At 42.6% G+C, this 24,130-nt stretch overlaps 1 protein-coding gene across 8 annotated transcripts in view; it reads left to right on the top strand.

Moving 5' to 3' along the window:
* MAGI1 (membrane associated guanylate kinase, WW and PDZ domain containing 1) overlaps positions 1-24,130 on the top strand; it is a gene marked incomplete at its 5' end in the record, with an annotated part of 797,934 nt that overhangs the window by 558,089 nt on the left and 215,715 nt on the right. For all 8 annotated transcript variants that reach the window (XM_082266002.1, XM_082265998.1, XM_082266000.1 and 5 more), the window contains one exon: positions 5,555-5,674. In XM_082266002.1, coding sequence (XP_082122128.1) covers positions 5,555-5,674 — 120 coding nt within the window. The remainder of the gene's footprint in view (positions 1-5,554; positions 5,675-24,130) is intronic.

Below are 24,130 nucleotides of genomic sequence, written 5' to 3'. Positions count from 1 at the left end.
AATCATACGTTCAAAAAAACGGACATTGACGGAAGCGGATGAAAACGGATGTTAACTGATGATCATCCGTTGTCATCCATTTTTACATAGAGATACATTGATGTCCATTTTTCATCCGTCAACGGATGGATGAAAAACAGACAAACGGACAGCATGTGTGAAAGGGGCCTTAGAGTTTACATGGAAAGAAATTGCCACCTTCCCTCAAGCAGCCAGGACAAATCACGTTGTTGTTCTTCACCTACATGGGACTTTTTCCAAACAAGCTTTTCTAGTGTCCTTGACAAATGTCGAAGAGTGTTAGATTTCTCATCACTTGCACTCAAGACAGTATCCAAGCAGTGTGTTTCACGGGGACGGAGCTAATGTTCTCTAGCTGAGGGCAATATCACTAGAGAGTGTTGCAGGAAGCTGACAGCTGGTGCCTTTGTCCCCTCCCTTTGGTTGTCTGTCCTAGAACAGATGTTATATCATCTGATCCCACATTCTCTGACTCTAGTAAGACTGGGTATGCACACAGTGTTTTTAGAGTGAAGGTGCTCAGAGACAGCACTATGTATACAGTTCAACTGCGGTTGCAACCACTGTCTGACCGTCCATGAGGCGCTTTTTTATTTTTGCCTGGTTAGTGGCGTTTCTAAGTATTCTTGGTCTCGGCTAAAAATAATGTTTCTTTTTTTTAAAAAAAATACCTCTATCCTGCTGTTAAAGCTTTGTGGAAAGAGCCTAGTGTGTGAAAACAATTGTCAGCAATTCCAGCAAACATCAAAACATTGACCGACTAAGCAGAGATAAGCCGATGCCGGTGACGAATTGGCAGCTGGAGCCTGAGGTAGGAGCGACAAATGAATGTAAATTTGAGATGTCGGTCAATCAAATTTAAGCCGTGTATTGGGAAATTTTGTAGACGGTTTGATGAAGATTCTGTAAACATTATTTAAATAAATTCCCTATTTTTTTTTTAACCATTTATTTTTTTTTTTTTTGCACTTTATACCATTGGACTGATTGATGACTTGCATTTGAATATTAGGGAATATCTTATGGATTGTTATGGACCTGTACTTTTTTTTTAAGGGATTGAATACCTTTTGTGAAGGGTCATTCAAAGTCTATAGAGTAGTGATGGCAAACCCTGGCACCCCAGATGTTTTTGAATTACATTTCCTATGATGCTCAACTACACTGCAAAGTGCATGAGCATCATGGGAAATGTAGTTCCAATTTGCTTTAAACTAATTTAATCGATATACCTGAATTCTGTCAGTTGTCAGTGGTTATTTTTGTTGCTGGAATGTTGTTGGCTCAACCTAAGAATTGGCTTCTGTATGGCCTGTGTAGGGAGACAATGTGCAGACATAAAGGAAAACCTATCACAGGGGGAAAAAAAAATAACCTGGTTGTAAAATTTCATGTAAAGTATGACCAGTGTCAACCCCAACTCCAGAACTTTTTTTGACATTATAGAGAGTTCATCAGCAAAACATAAAACATCATTTGACCTTGTAGAGACTATAGCAGTCTGACAAATTTGGGAATTCTGGTGGTTACATAGTTACATATAGTTACATAGTAGGTGAGGTTGAATAAAGACAATAGTCCATCCAGTTCAACCTGTGTAGGTGTGTGTGGCTGTAATCATCTCACATAGCCCTGAATGTTCTGATCCTTGAGATGTACGTCTAAGAGTCTTTTGAGAGCCACCATACTTCCCGCAGAAACCACCTCTTGTGGTAGAGAATTCCACAATCTTGTAGCCCTAACAGTAAAGAACCCCCCACGTTGCCTGAGGTTAAAACGCTTCTCCTCTAATCCCATTGTATGCCCTCGAGTCCTCATGCAATCCCTTCGACTGAATAGCTGTTTTTCTATGCCGAGATCCCCATTGAGATATTTATAAATTGCTATCATGGTGGGGATATTGCACCTCTGGAGTCTTCAGGTGGATGTGATTTAAATTTTAGAAACCATGCAAAGCGATATGTTTTGGTTGGAAATGGTCTTTAAGACTTCTTGGTGTTACTTATTATTTGATTTACTGAAATAATTTTGAGAAAAGTGAGTGCAAGAGCTAACTACTCACCACTGTGCCACCGTTTTCACGTCTCAAGTTATATAGCATATCTAAACCCAAGAAAAACATGTAATGTATCGCAGTTTACCAGTCCTTAGATGACTGCATATGTTTACTTTTTTCAGGCTTCGTTGTCTTCTGTGGTCACCTGATAATTCTGATCGTAACATACTTCCTGTCCTAGGGTGAAAAGCACACTGTACTGTATCTATGGAGGAGCTGGGTTGTCACTTTATGACAAAAAGTGTGTTGGGACTATAGAACACCTTTCCCACTCATCTCCATTACAAAGGGAAGAGGTTTCCAATAGTCCACAGAAAAAAAAAAAACAATGTAACTGATAACTTGCTTTCTCTGTCTGTTCTGTAATCCGCTCAGATTTCTGGCAGGATTAAAATGTATTTTGAATTTATAGAAAAGATGCAGTATAAAAAAAATGTTATTTACCAAACCAAATGGAAACAAAAAAGAGAATTTCATTGTTCGGATTTACTGTACATGCACGTGTTTGACCACAATTTCTACTGGTTGATGTATCATGTTCCATGATCTTTTTATATTGGTAGTAAAGTGGTTGTAAACCTCATTCATATAATTAGAACTAAGCACATATATCTGTAGTGTTTACTTATCTCTCTCCAAAGCTCTAACGCCTGGTACACACGGGCTTTAGAGCTTCAGGAGACAATGGGCGGTTAAAAAAAAAATATCCGACAGTCGGCTCGTGTCTGTCGGTCTGTCCGATAGAAGCCGGATGTGCATGCTGGAAAACCAACAGCTGACCGGCTCCTAATCACTCCCAGCCAATAACAAAGAGCACTGATCGGAGTGTTCTGGCGGGGGGCATCCCCCTACCTAGCTTAGCGGGGGAAATCGCTGTACTTACCTTGCACAGTGGTTACAGCGGCTCTGACTGGAACTAACAGGTTTTTTTTTTGTCCAACCCCGAACCAGGCTGTGTATCAGGCTTAAATGTGGTTTCTCTCTGGTGCTTCGTTCTTCTCTAATCAGCATGCGTCACTTCTGACAAGTTCTCCGACCAATGAGATAACTTGTGTCGGGGAGGGTGCTTAGAGGGAGATAAGCAGAGAGCCTGTCTATACAGACTACAGCTGTGCACGTTCCTTTGTTCTTCTGCCTACGTGGAGGGGGTGGGGTGTCTCTTTCCTCCAATCAGCTTTCACACAGTGTAAGTCTAGTCTCCCCACCCCTCTCTATTGCTGAAAGATGAAGAAGATTTTTAACATGATCTGCACTTTTGAAGGGTGTAGAAAGTGGAAGACAGCAGATATACAAATAAAACTTATGTAGGATGATTTGTTTCATCTCTGTGTATCATCTGAGGCTTTTCACCTCACTGGGTATATGTGAGGGTTACAACCACTTTAAGCTTTTAATAGTGGACAGATTGCAATGCTTTTATGCCTACCCCAGATCCCATTCTTGACTGACTGACAACACGTTGCAAGAAGGCGATCTGGCAGTGTTCAGTTTGTAAGAATAACCAACACAGATTTTACCCATACAATATGGATTTCTTTTTAATCTAGCGCCTATGGTGCAGGGGGTTTATTCTCCCGCGAAGGTATTGAATTTTGACAGCCGGCCTCAGCAGCTGTCAAAATACTAGATATCTGATTGAATAAAGTCACTGTTCAGCCAACAATTTTCTGTACAGTTCCCTTGATTTTTCAGTTGAGGGATGTAGGGTGGGAGGTGGCCAAGAGGCCCACCTATTGAGTGATTTTCAGTCAGTTTATCAGGAACTAGGCAAATGTACTGCTTATGTGGCCAGATTCAGCTGTGCAACCTCAGATACTTCCTCTGTGTGGAAGGGGAATAATGCAGACATGCACGGCCTACAGACAAATATTTCTTAGGGCTCAATTCCTTAAAAGTGTGGTCAACACACAAGTAAAAATGTACTGCACAGTTTTCAAAACGTAGTGCACCCCGCAGAAGGTTTTTCCTGCATTTTACGGTGTGCTGTATAACAATATGAATGTATGTTGGGGTACTGTTGACAATGAATGACAACATATTGACTGTGTTGTGTTACTGTGACACACATTAGAACTCGTAGTGTGGTGTGCACTAGCCAGTTCTCAAAAAGGAGCTCAGCTATGAGAAAAGATCGGAGGAACTGAATTTATTCTCTCTTAAGAAGAGGAGATTTAGGGGGATATGATCAACATGTATAAATACATAAAGGGTCCATATAGTGAACTTGGTGTTGAGTAATTCACTGTAAGGTCAATACAGAGGACAAGGGGGTACTCTTTACGCTTAGAGGAAAACAGATTTAGTCTCCAAATACGGAAAAAGGTTTCTTCACCATAAGAGCAGTGAAAATGTGGACTAGACTAGGGCTGCAACTAACGATTATTTTGTCTGTCGACTAATCTAGCGATTTATTTTTCCTATTCGTCGACTAATCTAACGATTATTTTTATTTTATTTTTTTTGCTTAATTGAGTGTTCTTTTTTTGATTAGCTAATTAATCCTTTGAATAACAAAAAGTACAGACCCCTCAGTAAGCCCCCTCCCAGTACAGACCCCTCAGTAAGCCCTCCCACCTAGTACAGACCACTTAGTAAGCCCCCCTCCCAGTGCAGACCCCTTAGGCTCACCTGCGATCACATGCTGCTGCTGGAGTGGCGCGTGACGTCTCATCTGTGTGGGACAGTGGGAGGGATCATCGGCGTTGGCGGCAGTCTGCAGTCACAGAGAGTCAGCTCAGTTGATGCACGGACACTCTGCAGTTGAGACGACGGACACTCTGGACTGGAGCACAGCGGGGGCCAGGGGCAGGGCAGTGCAGCCTGCAGCGGCCCCAATCAATGCAGCGGCCCGGCCGGCAATGGGAGCAGGGGGCGTGTGACGTGACGCGTCAGCGCCTTTCACGCACGTCAACGTAATTCTGTAGTTGACGTAATCGATTACGTCGACGCATCGTTGCAGCACTAGAATAGACTTTCTCCAGAGGTGGTTCTGGCTAGCTCACTAGATTGCTTTAAAAAAGGCCTGGATTCTTCCCTGGGTTTACATAATTTAAATGGGTACTAATTTCTATAGGTAAAGTTGATCCAGGGAATATCCGATTGCCTCTCGGGGTATCAGGAAGGAATTTTTTTCCCATGCTGTAGCAAATTGGATCATGCTATGTTGGGGGTTTTTTTGCCTTCCTCTTGATCAGCTGCAGGTATAGGATTGTGTATATGGGATTGTATGGTTGGGCTTTCTTTACTGTTTTTTGTTTTTTTATGGGTTGAGCCAGATTGACTTGTGCCTTTTTTCAACCTGACTAACTATGTAACTATGTAACTATTCATCATACACATCTTCTACCTCTTTCTGTACCCAAGCTATGTTGGTTATCATCCAGCTATTATGTTTGTTTGCTGTATTTTTTTTTTTGTGTAATAAAACTTGCATGCAGGCAAACTATTGGTAACTGATTGTTTGAATTATTTTTATAGGCACAACACGTCCGCCTAGAGAAGGGGAGATCCCTGGCGTGGACTACCAGTTTCTGACTGTACAGGAGTTTTTGGCTCTTGAGCAGAGTGGAACTCTACTTGAAGTTGGGACATATGAAGGTAAGGTCTATGCACTTATATACTGTTTATGTTTATGTTTATGCGTAGGCTTATGTTTATGCGTAGGCTTAGAGCTGGTTCACACTACCAGGACCAGAAAGTTGCCCCGTGACTTGAAGAGACTTGTTTAGAGACTTGTTTAGAGACTTGGAAGAGACTTGTGCACTACTTTGAAGAGACAGGCGACTTTGTCTGTGGGGAATGCCTGGCTAATTTCTTTCTTCTTCCTGGAAAGTCTGATAACAAGTCGCTTCAATTAAGATAAGGAGGCGACTCCTATTGAAGTATATGGGACAGTCGGATCACAGGTCGCCTCAAAGTAGTACAGGACCCTTTTCTGAAGTCGGAGCGACTTCAGTAGTGCCAGCTAAGATGGCACTGATTGATTAACATTGCTTTTGTTATGTCAAGCGACCTGGGGCTACACAAGTCGCCTCACAAGTCGTGCTAGTGTGAATGGGCTCTTACTGTACGTGTGTAGGCTTCTATTTACCATATGCAATTTGTGATTGTGTTCTTCATTCAGCAGGGTTTGGTAATGCAGCAGCACCAGGCTACAATATTTTAAATATATGGCTTAGTTCTACAATTTTGATTCCCCATCTTTGACCACATTTGTGGGTAAATCCAGCAAATCATCTGAGGGTATATGGTAATATAGTACTCTAAAGAAGAGTCAAAGACAAAATACATAGCATGGTGCTTTAGTCTGTGACTTGGACCTTTCTCAAGCAAATAAAAAAATCTTATTAATTATACATGACATTATATTAAATATGCAAACCCAAGTACAAAGGTAAACCACAATATATTAACAAGGAAATAATATCCACTTTATAGATATCAAGTGCATAAACCCTGTAGGTCAATCATCCTACGTTTTGGATGCAAATCATCTTGGTATTTAACTGTAGCCAATGAAAGACGAACAGACCTTCCAGAAATATATCAATGACATTCCAAATTTTGTTCTGCTTAATCCAACATGGCTGATAACCTAGCAAAAGCCCACCCAATATATGAAGCACAGCACAATGTTTGAATGCAATCATGCTTTTTCAGGTGATATTGATAAAAATAAATATGTGGTATGTGTTAAAAGATCTATTTTTTTTGTTTTTTTTTAATGTTTGGTGATAAGCTAATTTTAAGTCTTTTTTTTTTTAGTGTTTTAATATTACAACTTGCTTGTGTGTTTTTTGTATTTATAATTGTACATTAGGACAGCCATATTCTATCAATACATACAGTATGTATCCGTTGCTTCTCTGCTGTTTCCTGTTATCTCACTGCAATTGTCCAGGGTCTGCCTTATTGCAAACAATAGACTCTCTTCAACATTCTGATTACATCTAATGCCTGAAATTCGGATAAGGCCGGGTACACACTAAGGCTGGGCTCACACTATTCCGATGCAGGAACCAGCGCAATTCCAGTGTAGGATCCCACATCACATGTCTCTGGCAGGCAGTTTACACTGCCCGATGTGAACCACTGCAGGTGTCAATACAAAGTTAACCACTTACCGCCCGCCCGCCGTCATATGACGGCGGGACGGTGCGGCTATTATCCTGGGCGGACGTCATATGACGTGACCCAGTAAATGCACGGCAGGCGCGCGATCGCGGGCGCGCCGCCGTGCACTGCCGGTGTCGGCGTGTTCCCGGGACACAGCCGGTCACCGGCAGGGGGGAAACAGCCAATAGGCATGGCTGTTTCCCACGTGATCGGCTGTGTTCCAATGACACAGCCGATCACAATGGAGGCGGCCGGGAGATGACCGCGCATGCGCGATCGGGAGCGCGCAGCGCGGTCATGTCGGTGGCACTGTGTTCCGTAGGAACACAGCTGTCACCGGCGGTAGTAAACAGTCACTGACAGTGACTGTTTACTAAGTGATCGGCTGTGAATCCATTCACAGCCGATCACAAAATGTAAACACAGAGCAGTAACTGACTGTTACTAGCTCTTCTCTCTTCATACAGTTTCCAGTATGAGGGGAGAAGAGCTAGAAATAGTGAGTTACTGCTCTGTACACATGTAAAAAGTAAAATCACACTAAAATCACAGTAATAAAGGTCCCCACACAGTCCCCAGCCCCCCCCAATGTCACCTGTCACCCAACAGTCACCTCATCAGTGCCCAGAAATTGACACCCATAACGTTCACATGTGAGTGCAGCGATCGCGGGCAAAATCACCGCGATTCTGCCCGCGATCCGGAAATCATTGCAAATTGCGGGACGCCTGTGCGTTGCCCGTGATTTGCAATAGCACCCCAAACGCTGTGCGATGTTGCCGCCATTTCCGCCTGCCAAATCGCAGTAACATCGCGCAAACATCGCATGACGCCCAAAAAAGTACAAGAGTTTCTTTGGGGCGTCATGCGTTGTTTGCGTGATGTTACCGCGATTCGGCAGGCGGAAATCGCAGCAACATCGCACAGCGGGCAACGCACAGGCGTCCCGCCATTTGCAATGATTTCTGGATCGCGGGCAGAATCGCAGTGATTCTGCCCGTGATCGCTACGCTCACATGTGAATGTAGCCTAAAGTTCACCGGTCACCAGAGACTGCCATCAGTACCGCCGTGCACCATCGCCCGTCACCTGTCACCCATCAGTGACCATCGCCCCGTCACCTGTCACCCCATCAATCACCGTCACCTGTCACCCCATCAGTCATCGTCATCTGTCACCCCATCAGTCATCGTAACCTGTCACCCCATCAGTCACCGTCACCTGTCACCCCATCAGTCATCGTCACCTGTCACCCCATCAGTCACCGTCATCTGTCACCCTATCAATCATCGTCACTTGACACCCCATCAGTGATCGTCACTTGTCACCCCATCAATCATCGTCACATGTCACCCGGTCAGTGATTGTCATCTGTCACCTCATCAATCATCGTCACCTGTCACCTCATCAATCATCATCACCTGTCACCCCATCAGTCATCATCACCTGTCACCCCATCCGTCATCGTCACCTGTCACCCCATCAGTCATCGTCACCTGTCACCCCATCAGTCATCGTCACCTGTTTGCCATATACATGCAATCACTTACTGACCGCCTAACGACTATATGCGTCGGCCATTGAAAGCTAAATACTGGGGTTATGGCAGAAGATAGCCCCCATAACCCCGGTATTTTTTGAAACGGTGGGCGGTCGGCTTTCAGATAAGGGTGGTCCCAGTGGCGGATTCGCCGCGGAATTACCCTTACGGTGCAGGGGAAGAGGTGCCCCCCCCCCTCCTGCCGCGTCCCAGACGTTTTCCCAGCTTACCGGACCCGCCGGCAGCGGGGAAAACTATCCGGTCCCGGATCCTCAGAGACAGGAAGTCGAGTGAGGGCAAGATGGCCCTCACTCAACTCTATGGTCTTGGAGGACCGGAGCTACGTCAAAAGATGTTGCCTAGCAACCGGTTTAAAGGGCCGCTTTTTTTTTTTGCTTTTTTTTTTTTCCTCTTTCAACAATTTTTTTTTTTTTTTTTCTTTTTTAGTGTAGTTGTGAGGTGTGAGGTCTTTTTGACCCCAGATCTCACAATAAAGAGGACCTGTCATGCCTATTTCTATTACAAGGGATGTTTACATTCCTTGTAATAGGAATAAAAATTATCAAAACATTTTTTTTTTTTAAACTGTGTAAAAATAAAAAAATAATAAATAAAATAAATAGGAAAAAAAAAAAAAAAAAAAAATTAAAGCGCCCTGTCCCCGTTAGCTCGCGCGCAGAAGCAAACGCATACGCAAGTCCCGCCCACATATGTAAACGGTGTTCAAACCATACATGTGAGGTATCGCCGCGATCGTTAGAGCGAGAGCAATAATTTAAGCCCTAGACCTCTTCTGTAACTCTAAGCTAGTAACCTGCAGAAATTTTTAAAATGTTGCCTATGGGGATTTTTAAGTACCAATGTTTGGCGCCATTCTGTGAGCATGCGCAATTTTGAAGCATGACATGTTGGGTATCTAATTACTCGGCGTAACATTATCGTTCACATTATGGAAAAAAAATTTGCTAAATTTACTGTTTTCTTATTTTTTAGATCAAAAAAGTGATTTTTTTTTCAAAAAAATCGCATTTGGAAGACTGCTGCGCAAATATGGTGTGATAAAAAATATTGCAACGATCTCCATTTTATTCTCTAGGGTCTCTGCTAAAAAAAAATATATAATGTTTGGGGGTTCCAAGTAGTTTTCTAGCAAAAAAATGATTTTAGCTTGTAAACACCAAGTGTCAAAAATAGGCCCAGTCTTAAAGTGGATAAATGGACAACTTTGTGTAAAGCGCTACTTGGATGTTAAGCCTATGTATGTGGCCAGGCTGTGAAAAAGTGTTACACATGTGGTATCGCCATACTCAGGAGGAATAGCAGAATGTATTTTGGGGTGCAATTTTTGCTATGTACATGCTATGTGTTAGAAATATTGCATAAATGGACAGCTTTGTGTAAAAAAAAATGTGTTTTCATTTTCTTTCCACATTTTCCAAAAACTTGTGGAAAAAAATGACATATTCAAAAGACTCATTATGCCTCAAAAATTATACGTTGGGGTGTTTGCTTTCCAAAATGGGGTCATTTTATAGGGGTTTCCATTGTCCTGGTGCTCCAGGGCCTTCAAAAGTACGATAGGTTGTCAGGAAATTATATGTGAAATTTGTGCTCCTAGAATGCCGGACGGTGCTGGTTGGATGTTAGGCCTCTGTATGTGGCCAGGCTGTGAAAAAGTCTCACACATGTGGTATCGCCATACTCAGAAGGAGTAGTAGAATGTGTTTTGGGGTGTAGTTGCAAGTATACATGTGCTGTGTGAGAGAAATAACCTGTTAATACGGCAATTTGTAAAAAAAAAATAAAATAAAAAAAAAATCTTCATTTTGCAAAGCATTGTGGGAAAAAATTACAACTTCAAAAAACTCACCATGCCCCTTATTAAATACCTTGGAATGTCTACTTTCCAAAAAGGGGTCATTTGGGGGGTATTTGTACTTTCCTGACTTTTTAGTGTCTCAAGAAATGAGATAGGCCTTCAGTACATCAGGTGTGATCAAGTGTGATCAATTTTCAATGATTCACACCATAGCTTGTGGACTCTATAACTTTCACAAAGACCAAATAATATACACTTACTTGGGTTATTTTTACCAAAGATAAGTAGCAGTATAAATTTTGGCCAAAATTTGTGAAGAAAAATTACTAATTTGCAAAATTTTATGACAGAAACAAAGAAAAATGTGTTTTTTCACAATATTTTCAGTCTTTTTTTATTTATAGCACAAAAAATAAAAAACCCAGTAGTGATTAAATACCATCAAAAGAAAGCTCTATTTGTGTGAAAAAAAGGACACAATTTTTGAATGGGTACAGTGTTGCATGACTGAGTAATTCTCAGTCAAAGTGTGAGAGCGCTGAAAGCTGAAAATCGGTCTGGGCAGGAAGGGGGTGAAAGTGCACTGTAGGTAAGTGGTTAATGACACCCCCAGATCAGTTTGCAGATCACTGTCAAATGGTGCAGAAATCAGATCGCATGGGTGCGATCCGATTCCAGTGCGGACCAAAAAAGGGTCCTGCAAGAATTTTGTCGGAATGCGATGCAAATTCAGCCATACAATTGGTATGGCTGAATTTGCATTGCACAGACATCTAATGTGATCTGCACAGCAATGTAGTGCGAATCACATGCAATGTCTGACATTGCAATAGTGTGAACCCAGCCTAACTGGGTACACAAACTGTCAGCTCCAGTTGAAGCCTCTGTACTAACCATGCAAGGTTAGTTGAGCGATCTTCCCCCCCCCCCGCCAGAAAATGTAAATTGGCGCTCTCCATGCTATTGCCTAAGAGTGCTGATAAGGAGCCGTTTGGCTGCTGGTTTTCCACCATGCACTTCCGACAGAAGCTGGCTGGGCAGACCGGCTCGCCATTTTTTTTTAACCGGCCGTTGTCTCTCGACATATAGCCCGTGTGTACCCGGCTTCAGTTTGTGTTTGTCTGAAAGCGGGTGTGGGTCTAAACCCGAAATCCAACTGACCATAGCTGAATGTCATTGATCAATAAGGCAATGTGGCCATATCAAGTCAATGATAGCACGAGAATCCCCACCCCTTTCTAACGTCAACTATGGGATGGGCAATCTTCCACCTGCATCTCATTGGACCAAGAATAACAGCTGGCTTTCAATTGCAAGATCATCCTTTGAGATCTCAGACACCATGAGTACTTTCTTTCTTTTCGGCCTCATGAACGCTGATCGTTTGTTCAACTCCCTTGAATGCCTTTTCTCTTGAAAAGTGAAAAGTTGCCTAAAAACTGCTCCTAAACTGCACACACGCATTAAGGAGCATCAAGGGTTTGAGTGTTTATGGATTCCATGGTCCAGAAAATAAATTATTCTGGCTATTGGAATATACACTATATTGTCAAATGTATTGGGACACCTGTCTTTACACGCACATGAACTTTACTGACATCCCAGTCTTAGTCCGTAGGGTTCAATATTGAGTTGGCCCACCTTTTGCAACTATAACAACTTCAACTCTTCTGGGAAGGCTGTCCACAATGTTTAGGAGTGTGTCTATGGGAAAGTTTGACCACTATTCCATAAGCGCATTTGTAAGGTCAGGCACTGATGTTGGACGAGAAGTCCTGACCCTATATACAGGGTCCTGAGCAGAGTTTGGGTATTCACAGCAATAGGTTTTTCCAAATTACCTGTGGGGCCGTATTAAAGCGGCCCGCGGGCCAGACTTTGGACATGCATGCTCTATGGCAAGAAAGAGGCTTTTTTTGTTCAGAATAACATTGTGATTTGGTAATAGTAATGTGTGCCTTATTGATGTGAAATGTGATTTTAATGAAAGTCACACTTAAAAGTACTGTAGACCGTAATGAACATATTTGGCTTATGTCAGTTTTAATTGTTACATCTTTACCTTTTTATTTACCATTTGGTTTTTTTGTGTCCACTACATAATTGTATCATTTGTAATGTTTGATGTATAGTTTCTGTTGAATTTTTGTTGGATAGGTATTGAATATTTGTGGTTGCTTTTAACTGATTGATCATTTTTGGTAACTTAGTCCCTTTCTCAGTTCTGACTTTGGGTACTTTCACACTGCTCTGTAGCAAAATCTTTTGGTTTGTTTCATATGTGTTTTTTGTGCGTTTCTGGTGCATTTTTGGGTTGCCTGCACCTGTGAAAATAGACATGTGACTCAAAAATGCACCAAAAAGGCAAAATAAAAGTGTGCTTTTTTACAGTGATTTTGCCACGGTTTTGCAGCAATTTCCGTTCATTTCAATGGGAAGCTGCGTTCATCAAGGATGCAGTATGGGCTTTTCAAAACGCATTGCACTGATAATGCAGTGATGTGAAAAGTCCCATAGGATTTAAGGTGAAACATTTTTCTTGAGGAAAAACGTATCGGTGTGAAAGGACCCTTAATTGTAAAAGTAAAAGAATACAGGGCGATATTCTGTTAGTGGAACTAAAGAAAGTGAAGTTTTTTTAATTGGTCCAATATAACTATGTTTATGCCCCAATCATTTTCTAGCTGCCTAATCTCTAAAAGTATTAAGTATCCAGTATAGAATTTTCTTACGGGGTAATTCATGTGATAAAACTATCTCTTAAGGCTTCCTTACATGATAATTAAACCATTTGCAGACTCTAGCAGTGTGTTAATTTGATTGCGGAATTGCATAGTGATTTGTCTGAAATGGGGATCTGAAAGATTTGTCCATAGAAACTGGAAAAAAAAAAAAAAAAACTTGCTTTACGTGGTTCCTTCAACAGTAGAACCATATTTTATAAATTCAGGCTGGCTGGATATCGTAAGGCAAAGTCTAATATGCTTCCAGTGTTCAGCTACTGGTGCTGGCTAGTGATCAGGAGAGGACCATCACATGTACCTAGCACTGGTGTATTTAGAAGCTGATGTGTAGGCAGAGAAAAAGATTAAAGCGTCGTACACACAATGAGATTATTGGGCGGATGATCGTCCATTTTTTTTTTTTTGCATGCTAGTCTCCAGATCGAAAATGAAGAGGTTACTAAAGTACGAAAATTCTCATAGACAGAATAAACATTCGGAAGTGATATCATGTGAAGTAGTGTATTTGTATCGTATTTTTTGGACAAAAACTGCAAATATCGTACATTCTTGTATCACACGAGAAAAAATTTTGTGTTTGTCCCTTCGGAAAATTTTAGATGAAAGCCGTGTACTAATGATCAGATTATCGTCCGATCGCTTTGAAAGCGGTATTTTTTTGTACGATATTTTGATAGTGTGTACGGGCATTTAGGCTTGGTTCTCATACACTGCCTGGCCAAAAAAAAGTCACCACCTGGAATTAACTGAGCAACTAACTAAACTAAGCATGCAGTAACTATCCTATTGGATAGTTACTGTATGTGCCCAAATAATGAGGTCAGCTGATTACCTGAATATACTGAATGACCAGGTTATTCCATCAATGGATTTTTTCTTCCCTGATGGCACGGGCATATTCCAAGATGACAATGCCAGTATTCACTGGGCTCAAATTGTGAAAGAGTGGTTCAAGGAGCATAAGAGATAATTTTCACACATGCATTGGCCACCACAGAGTCCAGAACTTAACCCCATTGAGAATCTTTGGCATGTGCTGGAGAAGGCTTTGCGCAGTGGTCCGATTCTTCCATCATTTGGTGAAAAATGAATTTAACACTGGTTGGAAAAAAATCTTGTGACATTGCAGAAGACCTTTTTTTTTTTTTTTTTGGTGGCGACTTTTTTTTTGGGAGATGGAAGGGTAAAGCCGCTCAGGTGTATGTTTCAGACCTGGTGCAGGTCAGATCCGTCGTCCAGAAGCATAGGAAAATCCAAAATGTAAGACCGCACTCAGGATGTTGTTTTGTTGAAATCAAAAATTTTTCTTTATTCCTCAAATAAAATAGACAGACAGTGTACAGGCAGACGTGTCAGGTTGACGCGTTTCACGACATTGCTAGTCGCTTACTCATAACCACACTCGTGAAACGCGTCAACCTGACACGGCTGCCTGTACACTGTCTGTCTATTTTATTTGAGGAATAAAGAAAATTTTGACTTTTTTTTTGGCCAGGCAGTATGTATGTGAATTAGATGTGTTTTTATCCGCATCCAATTCGCAAAATGTGCATCAGACCGGCTTTCATTAGAGTCGGCTCACACGTGTTCTGGGCAGCCGCAGTTTGTTTCTAAAAAGGGTCCTGTGCGATTTTGGGTTCGGTTTAGGTGCGAGTTCTAGTAACAATTTGCACCTGAACCGGTAAAGAAAACAGCACCAGACTCGCAGTTCTGTGTTTGAATGGACACAGGAAGCTGTGACTCGGCTCAGGTGCCCCCATAGCAAGCTGCTTGCTGTGGGGGCACTCAACAGGAGGGAGGGGCAAGGAATGCCAAAGAGGGACCCAAGAAGAGAAGGATAGCTTTAGGGAGGGGGCTCTATTTCTCTTGTTTACTAGTGTCATTGAAGGTGAAAGTAAAAGAGAGCCCCAAATTTTGGGTTGTCTCCAGAAAAGTAATAGAGGGGAAATCTTTCAATGGGGACACTAGTTCTGGTGACTTGGGGGTCCCCAAGAAATTCCCTTAATTTGCACGGATTTACTCTCGCTTCTTGTTTGGCTATGGGACAGTAAGTGAAGGGAAATCTCCACAATGGGACACAGATGGCGAAAGAAATCTGAAAGAGGTTATAACCCTCTTCTACTCTATCCAAAATGAAAAGAAAGTTTTGCCTGTAGTTGTACAGAACCCTCTGTATTCCCAACAGCTTCTCCACAGTGGAGAACACCATTACCATTTGTGTCTGACCAATGAGGTAGTGCAGTATAAGGATGATATCGAGATGGGGTAGTACATTTTTACACTTCAGTGAAACTTGACTTGAAAGAATCGAGACTGCCGTTGCTGACCTCCCCTTCTGAAAATATCAGTTGCTTGGGTGTCACGCTGATCCAGTTACTTACTCGAATTAGGTAGATTGAAAACGTTGACTTTATTGTGGTGTTACCTGCTGCATGCTTGTTCCAGGACACATGACATCCAGGCAGCAAGCATTTTTACTAGGCGCTCTCTTTCAGGGTCTCTTTCAAAGTTACCCAAATGCCTTCCTTAAGGTTGGTATTCTGGCTTCCATTTTTTTTAGTTGAGTTTTTTTTTAAGTATTAGTATGCAGGCAGAAATATACAATAAAAACTTGAGCCATCTTTTTCTTTTAGGCTTGGATGGTTGTGGCAAGGGATAGAACCACAGTCAGGTTTTAACTGCTGTCCGTGTTCCAGTAGGTGAGGTCTCTCCTCCCTCTTCCCTTCCTGTAGGGATAGGAAGTGATGGAAAATCTCCCCAGTAGAAACTGCAGTAACATATTTTTTTTTTTTTCATTAAACGAGGAAAAGTTAGAAACTCAGTTGGGTCATTATTACTGTCTATGGCTTTCAAGTGATTGTAAATCTTTTTTTTTTTTTTTATAACAAACATGTTATACTTCCCTTCTCTGTGCAATGATTTTGCACAGAGCAGTCCCGATTCTCCTCTTCTTGGGTCCCTCACCAACAATCCTAGCTCCCCCCCGTCCCTGCGGAATGCCCACCATAACAAGCTACATTCTATGGGGGCACTTGTGCGTGCTTGCTCCTGATTCTGTTCTGTGTATCTATAGACACACAGAGCAGGGCTCAGTCCCACCCCCTGCTCCCAATTCCCCAGCTGTGATTGACAGCAGCAGGAGCCAAAGGCTCCACTCTGGCCGGGGACCCCAGGAGAGGAGGATGGGGGCTGGTAAGTGTTCTGGATATTTTATAGATAGGCAACTCCTATCCTCATATTGATGAATGGTTCCAAATTAATATTAACTACTGCAGTAGGGAACAGACACAGAATATACACTCAGCATCTTTCCAGGATAACTGTTCTGTTTTATTTGACACGATTAAAGGTTTTTATACAAATTATTACGTAGGTATCACATTAATAATACAATTGAACTTTTATGGTAATAAGGGGCGTAACATAGGCAGGCTAATTCTAATCAGGACCTGAAAGATTGCAAACTTGTAATGAAAACATTATTAGTGCCATGTGCATGATCACTACAATACATACAAAATAGAATACAATAATATACAGGATGTACAAATTTCCTTTACAGTAAGGGCTCTTTCACACGGTCCGCCTCCGTAGGCGGATCCGTGCTGCTCAGCGGGGATCGATCCGCCGCTGAGCCGGCAGATGACAGCTCCGTCTCCGCTTGCAGTGCGGAGAGGGAGGTGTCACAGCTCCTGCTGCTCTCTATGGGGGATCGGGTGAGAGCGGACCGCCTGTCCGCTCTCATCTAATTCGATCCGATCCCTGAATGGATGGAAAAATAGGGTTTCCATCCGTCCAGATTTCACAGACAGGATCGGATACGGATGGCAGCGGGTGTCAGCGGAGTTGTCTCCGCTGTCATCCGCTGCCCCATAGAGCTGCATGGAGGATCCGATCAGATCCGCCTAAAAAACTGACAGGCGGATCTGATCGGATTGCCCGTGTGAAAGAGCCCTAAGTCTGAGGTGTGTTTTTTTTTTTTTTTAAAAAAATACTTTTATAATCACTTTTTTACAACTATCTGAAAAAATGTAGTTGAAAGGTGCAATTTTGATCCCACCTCTTTGCATTCAATTGAACACACTATTTTATGATTGCTTTTTGATTTTGACGAAAATTGGAATTGTAAGTTTTATCAGTCTGTTAAATTGCCATGTTTCCACCTAATGTACACTTCTGATTCCTTGACACATCATAGTAAAAATGTTTATGTTGGTAGATAAAGAAGACCTTCTCTCCTTCTCTTTGCTGCTTGTTCTAGGGTGACAGGATCACCAAATTTGTGTTTCTTTCTCTTGATAAAAATATACCTATAATCCTTCTGACTTCTAAGTAGTGGTATTGTTGCCAAATGAATCAATGGGCTTTATTCTCTTCACCTTATATTCTGTGAACAAAATGGCTGCCATTATGGCTCGTAAACCACCACTGCCCTGAAACAGAGGGCATTTAATGCAAGCTGCTGAATTATCACTGAGTTATTGTTGGATACGCATCTGGCGAAGCAAGCCCCCGGCACTTCCCTGGCATCAGCTGCCCTCCTCGGGTTTTATTGTGGTCTTTCCAGGGGATTTTCATTACGATCATCATCTATCTGCTTCACTGCTTGTCTTGCTCTGAAAACCTACATTGTGCCTCTGAGTTAGCAATGGAATTTTATGGTGTGGAGTGATGGTAATGTGGAAATAGTCTGTAAAAGCTGGTACATACAAGGAAAATGGGATTTTTACCCTGGAGTGTTTGTGGTCTGGTGCAGGGCCAGTGGCAGTTAATTTAAGAACCGGACATACAGGCCATAACCAAAGCTGGGTATCATCCCTTTGTATTGTCACATTGCTCTACTCATATATAGGTTGGCTTGAATAACAAATGATAAAAATGTATCACTTGTAGAGCAATTCCCAACAACAAATGAAACCACTGCGACCCAGTTCAACTTGGTGTGCCGGTCAGGCTTTGTTGAGATAGGGTATATATGGATTCTTAAGCTTCTACCACTGGGAGTGCTGGCGCGGGATGGAGCTTGTCCCAGCTTCTGCTATGGCTTGTACAAGAAATGTTAGGGTGTATGGGCTGTGGGACTTTTAGGGTGCTCATGCATAATAACAGGAAAAAGAAAGGAACAAGGATGGTACCAAAATATACAAAAAATATAAACGTTTATTTATTACAAAAATTTAAAAACATTGAATAAAAACAATTATTCAATATATGTTTCCAACCAGTTTCGCCAATGTCGGCTTCTTCAGGGAAACACTAAAATTAGTCTAACTTGTACAAGTGGAAGGGATCCCTGTAGCCGCACATCCGTGTAGTCCCTAAGATCGAAGTAAGAGTGGCCACCTCAGCCTGGACTCCAACCAGGCCACGCCCCCAACATGTTTTGCTCCACCCCTCAGAGCTTACGTCACGGTCCCCATGATGTGCGGCTGCAGGGATCCCTTCCCACTTGTACAAAACAAATGAAACCACTACAATTATGCAAACATTGCAGATGTGGCAAAATTGGACATTTTACTTAGCAAGCACTAAAGTGTATGTCACTTCTAACAATGAACTTATCTTTTGATCTGTTAAATATACCATTGAAAGTGTTTGCTTATATCCATTAAAAAAAGAAAAAAGAAATTGAAGGAGAAGTAGGGCTAAAGCTATTTTGACCCTCCTTCTCCTGTGGATCCTTGTTCTGCATTCCGGTGACACGTTTTTAGCTGACAATGGACTAAAATCTGCTGTCGGCTGACATCACAGACCTAGTCTAAGCTCTGTAGAGATCCCAACTTTAATGTCAGGATCCAACCAGATGCCTGGACCGGCAACTGGCTCAACCTCTTAGCATTCCATTTCCGCCCCTTCCACAATCCAGCGCTCCAGTGAGCACTGGAGGGGCAGAACAGAGTGCCAGTGAATGACAGTCACCGACTCTCTGTTCACTAAAGACTGAGAACTGAGTGATCAGTGGTTTTTGATTGCTCAGTTCTCAGTTTAGAAGTGCCGGCGGACAGATGCAGCTGGGATCGTTGCTGCAGCCATCTAAGCGGGTATGATTTTTGGTTATTTTTGGTTCCCATACTTCTCTTTTAGACTCGGTCCACACTAGCGCGACTTGTCAGGTGACTTGTCAGCCTGACAAGTCGCGCTCCCTCGCGGTCCATTGACTGCTACAGGACCCGTTCTGATAGGAGCGACACAAGTCGCTCCGACTTAGAAAAAGGGTCCTGTACTACTTCGGGGCGACCTCGGAGCGACTTGCATAGACTTCCATTATGTGAAGTCCCTGCAAGTCACTCCGAAGTTGTGCTGCATGGGAATGCACAAGTCGCCCCCCGAAGTAGTACAGAGTCGTGTCGCCCCAGTGTGAACCGACTCTTAAAGCAGTAATAAACCCCAAATCAAATGTTTATTATATTGCAGCTTACCAATGCTGTGAGGTGATGAGTGCATTCATTTTCTTTTTTAGGCTTTCTTTCTTATATTTTTATCTGGTGATCTGGGCAGTAAGTCTGTTGTTCAAGCTCTCTAGTAAGATGTATCATTTACAGAGATGAGACAGACCATTTACCGCTGACAGGGGTGTTTACAATGATCAGCTTTTATTTATATAAAACCTTTATCTTAAAAGAAAAAAAAGGTTTCTGTAAAGGTGTATAAAGTATCAGCTGAAGTTTAGCTTCAGTTTGTAGTGTGTTTAAATGTGCTAGTACATCTAACACTCCCCTTCCCCCAGACTAACAATGCTGCTGTCCAAAGATGCCCCCTGTGCTCCTTCATCCAGAGTGGGGGCACTCTAATACAGGAGGTATATTACTGGCCAGGTCACCAGGTAATACAGAGGGATAAAGACAAAAGAAAAGATAACCATGGGAGCCACCACATCTAAGGACTGGTAAACTGCACTATATACCATTTTTGTTCCTTTGTTAAGATACACTTTAATGATGGCTATACACTGATAGATTAAAAATAAATAAATAACTGATTTCTTTATCCTTGTACTGATAGATTTTTTTCATTTTGCCTGCAAGCTGAGCCAAAAAAAAAAAAGACCTAAGGGTCCTTTAACACGAGCTTTCCGCCCGGTGGACTCCGTTTTGCTTAGCGGGGATTGATCCGCCGATCCCCACTGAGCAGGCGGATGACGGGTCTGTCTCCGCTCACTGTGCAGAAACAGAGCTGTAAGATTCCTGCTCTCCTCTATGGGAGATTGGAGGAAAATGCAACGCCTGTCCGTTTTTATCCGATCTGATCATCCAGACAGATGGAAAATAGGGTTTCCATCTGTCTGGATTTCACGAACAGGATCGGATCGGATTGCAGCGGGTGCCAGCGGACATGTCTCCTCTGACCCATAGGGATGCATGGAGCATCCGAACAGGTCCACCTGAAAAACTGATAGGTGGACCTGATCGGAAAGCTCGTGTGAAAGGGCTTCCTTCCACAATTCCTCAATCCACACTATACAGTGCTGATAGATGAATCTGCAGTGCCAACTATTGCATGCAGCTGCCGTTCAACAATTTTCCACCTGAATCCTTTCATTTTTTCATTAGAAGGATGTCAGGCAAGAAGGCGCAGGAAGGCAGCAAGGCGCTGACAGGGCCACAACAAAATACATTTCAGCTGGTTCATCAGGAACTGTCCAAAATTCCCTGAGTTTTGCCATTTGAAGTTGTCTGTGAACATCTGCAGCCAGAGCCCTGGGAGCTCCTCACGGGGTCAGTAGTAATGCACTTCAGGGGCGTAACTGCAGGGGTTGCAATTGCAACCAGGCCCTATGCTCCAGGGGGCCTGTGCGACTCCCCTGTACACCTGGATAGGAGGGGCAGCATGTAGAGAAATCACTGTCCTCCTTTTTCCCCCTGTAGCTGCAGGAGGAAAATGGAGGAGATTGGTTCCTCTGTATGCTGCCCCAGCCACTCCTCCTATCCAGTTCACTTGTGTTCTGCTGTCTCTGGGCTCCTGTGTGCTCCCCTGCCCCCCCCCCCCCCCCTACTGTGCTGCCGGCTTCCTCTCTTCCCTCTCCTGCCGGATGCTGCAGGGAATGTGTCACAATAGAGAACCAGGAAGGGGTCGGTAATTATGTAATTTACCAGCTCCTTCCTTTTCTGAACGGACAGAGTGATAGTCAGTCATATTGTAACAAAATAAAATAAAATGATCAAAAAAAATACAATTAAAATACCAAAAAATTAAAACTACTGACACCAGTGGGTGAACTTCCAGGATCGCAAAGGTCCCACCTGCAACCGGGCCCTGGTATTCCACCACTGTGGGGAGGCCCCAAGATGGCAGGAAGGGGGCCCACTGCAGAACCTGTGAAAGGGTCCCGCTGTGGGACCGTAATAAAGGGCCCCAGGATCAGTGGGAAGAGCCCCAGGCTTGAAGGGAAGGGCCCCAGCCAGGGGTCCGGGGGGCCCTTCATGGTTTCTTGCACCAGGGCCCTGAAGGTTCTAGTTACTCCTCTGATGCACTTCATGAAGTCTGTGCTACCTCTTTTTCTCTCTCTGCTTCCTGTATCACCAATCGTATTCAGACTTGCAAGGGAAGACTGAACCTTATTAGGATCTCTGAGAACTTTCTTAGCAATTCTTTTTTTTAATAATAAAGTGTTACTAAACCCACAACAGTAAAATCAGTCTGTATATGCAATGCTTGTTATACTCACTGTGGAACCTAAGGGGTTAATCCTCTGCATCGTGTATGAAGGCTGTGTGATCCTGTTTTCTCTAATCCTCCCCTTCCACTGATTCCAGAACATTTCCTGATAGAACAGAGCATTAGGGGGCACGCTGCACATGCTCAGTTTAGTGTATATTGCTAGAGAGGTTTTTCTTTTCTTGAGAGAGTGCATGTGATCAGCACAGGGCCAATCATCACTGTCCAGACAGAGGGTCAGGGGAAAATGAAAACTCCTCCTACAAGCTTTAACCAGACACTGATAGAAGTCACAAGACTGCTATATACTGCTGATGAGAAAAGGTATTCAGCAGTTTATATTTCCTAAAACGATTGCATATCTATATTTTGTGTACTGTGGGAGACCAGATATAGTGAATGCAGGTTCCTGGGTTTAGTAAGACTTTAAGCCAGGATCTTCAAACTATGGCCCTCCAGTTGTTCAGGAACTACAATTCCCATCATGCCTAGTCATGTCTGTGAATGTCAGAGTTTTACAATGCCTCATGGGATGTGTAGTTCTGCAACAGCTGGAGGGCCGTAGTTGGAGGATTCCTGCTAAGCATTCAGTGAGAGATGTGAAGGAGGCTTCAGTGGGTGTATTTGGGAATGCCTGTCTTGCATCACAAGCAGGGGTTCTCAGATTACAGACAAATGGAAATGGGAATGGACTGCAGTGCTAAGGAAAAACCTTGTAGTAAAACCTGGGTATTGAGCAGGAAGGATGAATTTTCTGTATGCATTTGTAGATTTTTATTTCAGTTTTTACTGAAGTTCAGGTTTAATTACATGCAGGTGCTATTGCACATTGACTGCTTGAGCATACAGAGGTACTTGGAACCTCTGTATGCTCATCTAAATATGGGGAGGCTTTTACATGACCTTTGTTCACAACACAATTGTTAGAATCCTTTCTAGGTAATACATAGATCCTGACCAAAGGCAAGCAAAATATGTAAAGTAATATTGCCTCAGAGCCCAATTTAGCATGCCCTATGGCTCTAATTCATCAAGTTTTAAGCAGCACTTAAAGTAGAACTATAGGCAAAAAGTTTTTTTTTTATATTTTTATTTTGGATAGAGTAAGAGAGGGTTATAATCCTGCAGATTTTTTTTCTTTTTTTTTTTTAAACCATCTGTGTCTCTTTCTGAAGATTTCCCTTCACTTCCTGTCTCCTAATCAAACAGGAAGTGGGAGGAAATCCATAAAATTAAAGGAAATTCCCTGGGGACCCCCAGGTCACCAGGACTAGTATCCTCATTGGAAGATTTCCCTTCTATTACTTTTCTGGGGACAACCCAAAATTTGGAATTTATTTTTACTTTCACTTTAACCACTTAAGCCCCTGAAGATTTTACCCCCTTCCTGACCAGGGCCTATTTTGCGATTCGGCACTGCGTGAATTTAACGGACAATTGCGCGGTTGTGCGGTGCTGTACCCAAATGAAATTGACGTCCTTTTTTTTCCCACAAACAGAGCTTTCTTTTGGTGTTATTTGATCACCTGTGCGATTTTTTGATCATGCGCTATAAACAATAAAAGTGCGACAATTTTGCAAAAATAACAATATTTTTCAAATTTTTTTATATGAAATTCCCCCCAAAAAAATGTAAAAATCAAAATGTTTTAACATTTTAGGCCAATTTGTTTTCTGTTACATATGTTTGGTAAATAAAAGCGCAATAAGCGTATTTTGATTGGTTTGCGCAAAAGTTATTGCGTTTACTAACTAAGGGAACGATTTTTTTCATTTTTATGTTATTTTTTTTTATCGAGTAATGTCGGCGATCTGCGTTTTTTTTTTTGCGGGACTGCGACATTGCGGCGGACATATCGGACCCATGACTGACATTTTTGACACTTTTGGGGGTACCAGTGACATTACTACAGTAATCAGTGTTATACATATGCACTGTTACTGTAAAAATGACACTGGCAGGGAAGGGGTTAACTTTATTTGAGATGCAGTGACTATGTGTGTCCCTAGGGGCGTGCTTTTAACTGTGGTTGGATGTGGCTTTTCATGTAACAGCAGAGATCTACGGTCCTACATAGCAGGACCGTATGATCTCTGCTGTTACACAGGGGAGAATGACAGGCGGCTGTGTTTACATTAGCCGCCTGCCTTTCTCCCTGTGTAAGCGACGATCGCGAGTG

Source organism: Pelophylax lessonae (genome assembly GCF_965119305.1).
Source record: "Pelophylax lessonae genome assembly, chromosome: 8".
NCBI lineage: Eukaryota > Metazoa > Chordata > Amphibia > Anura > Ranidae > Pelophylax > Pelophylax lessonae.
Note: the sequence above shows the minus strand (reverse complement) of the source record. Positions and strands in the feature narration are given on the sequence as shown.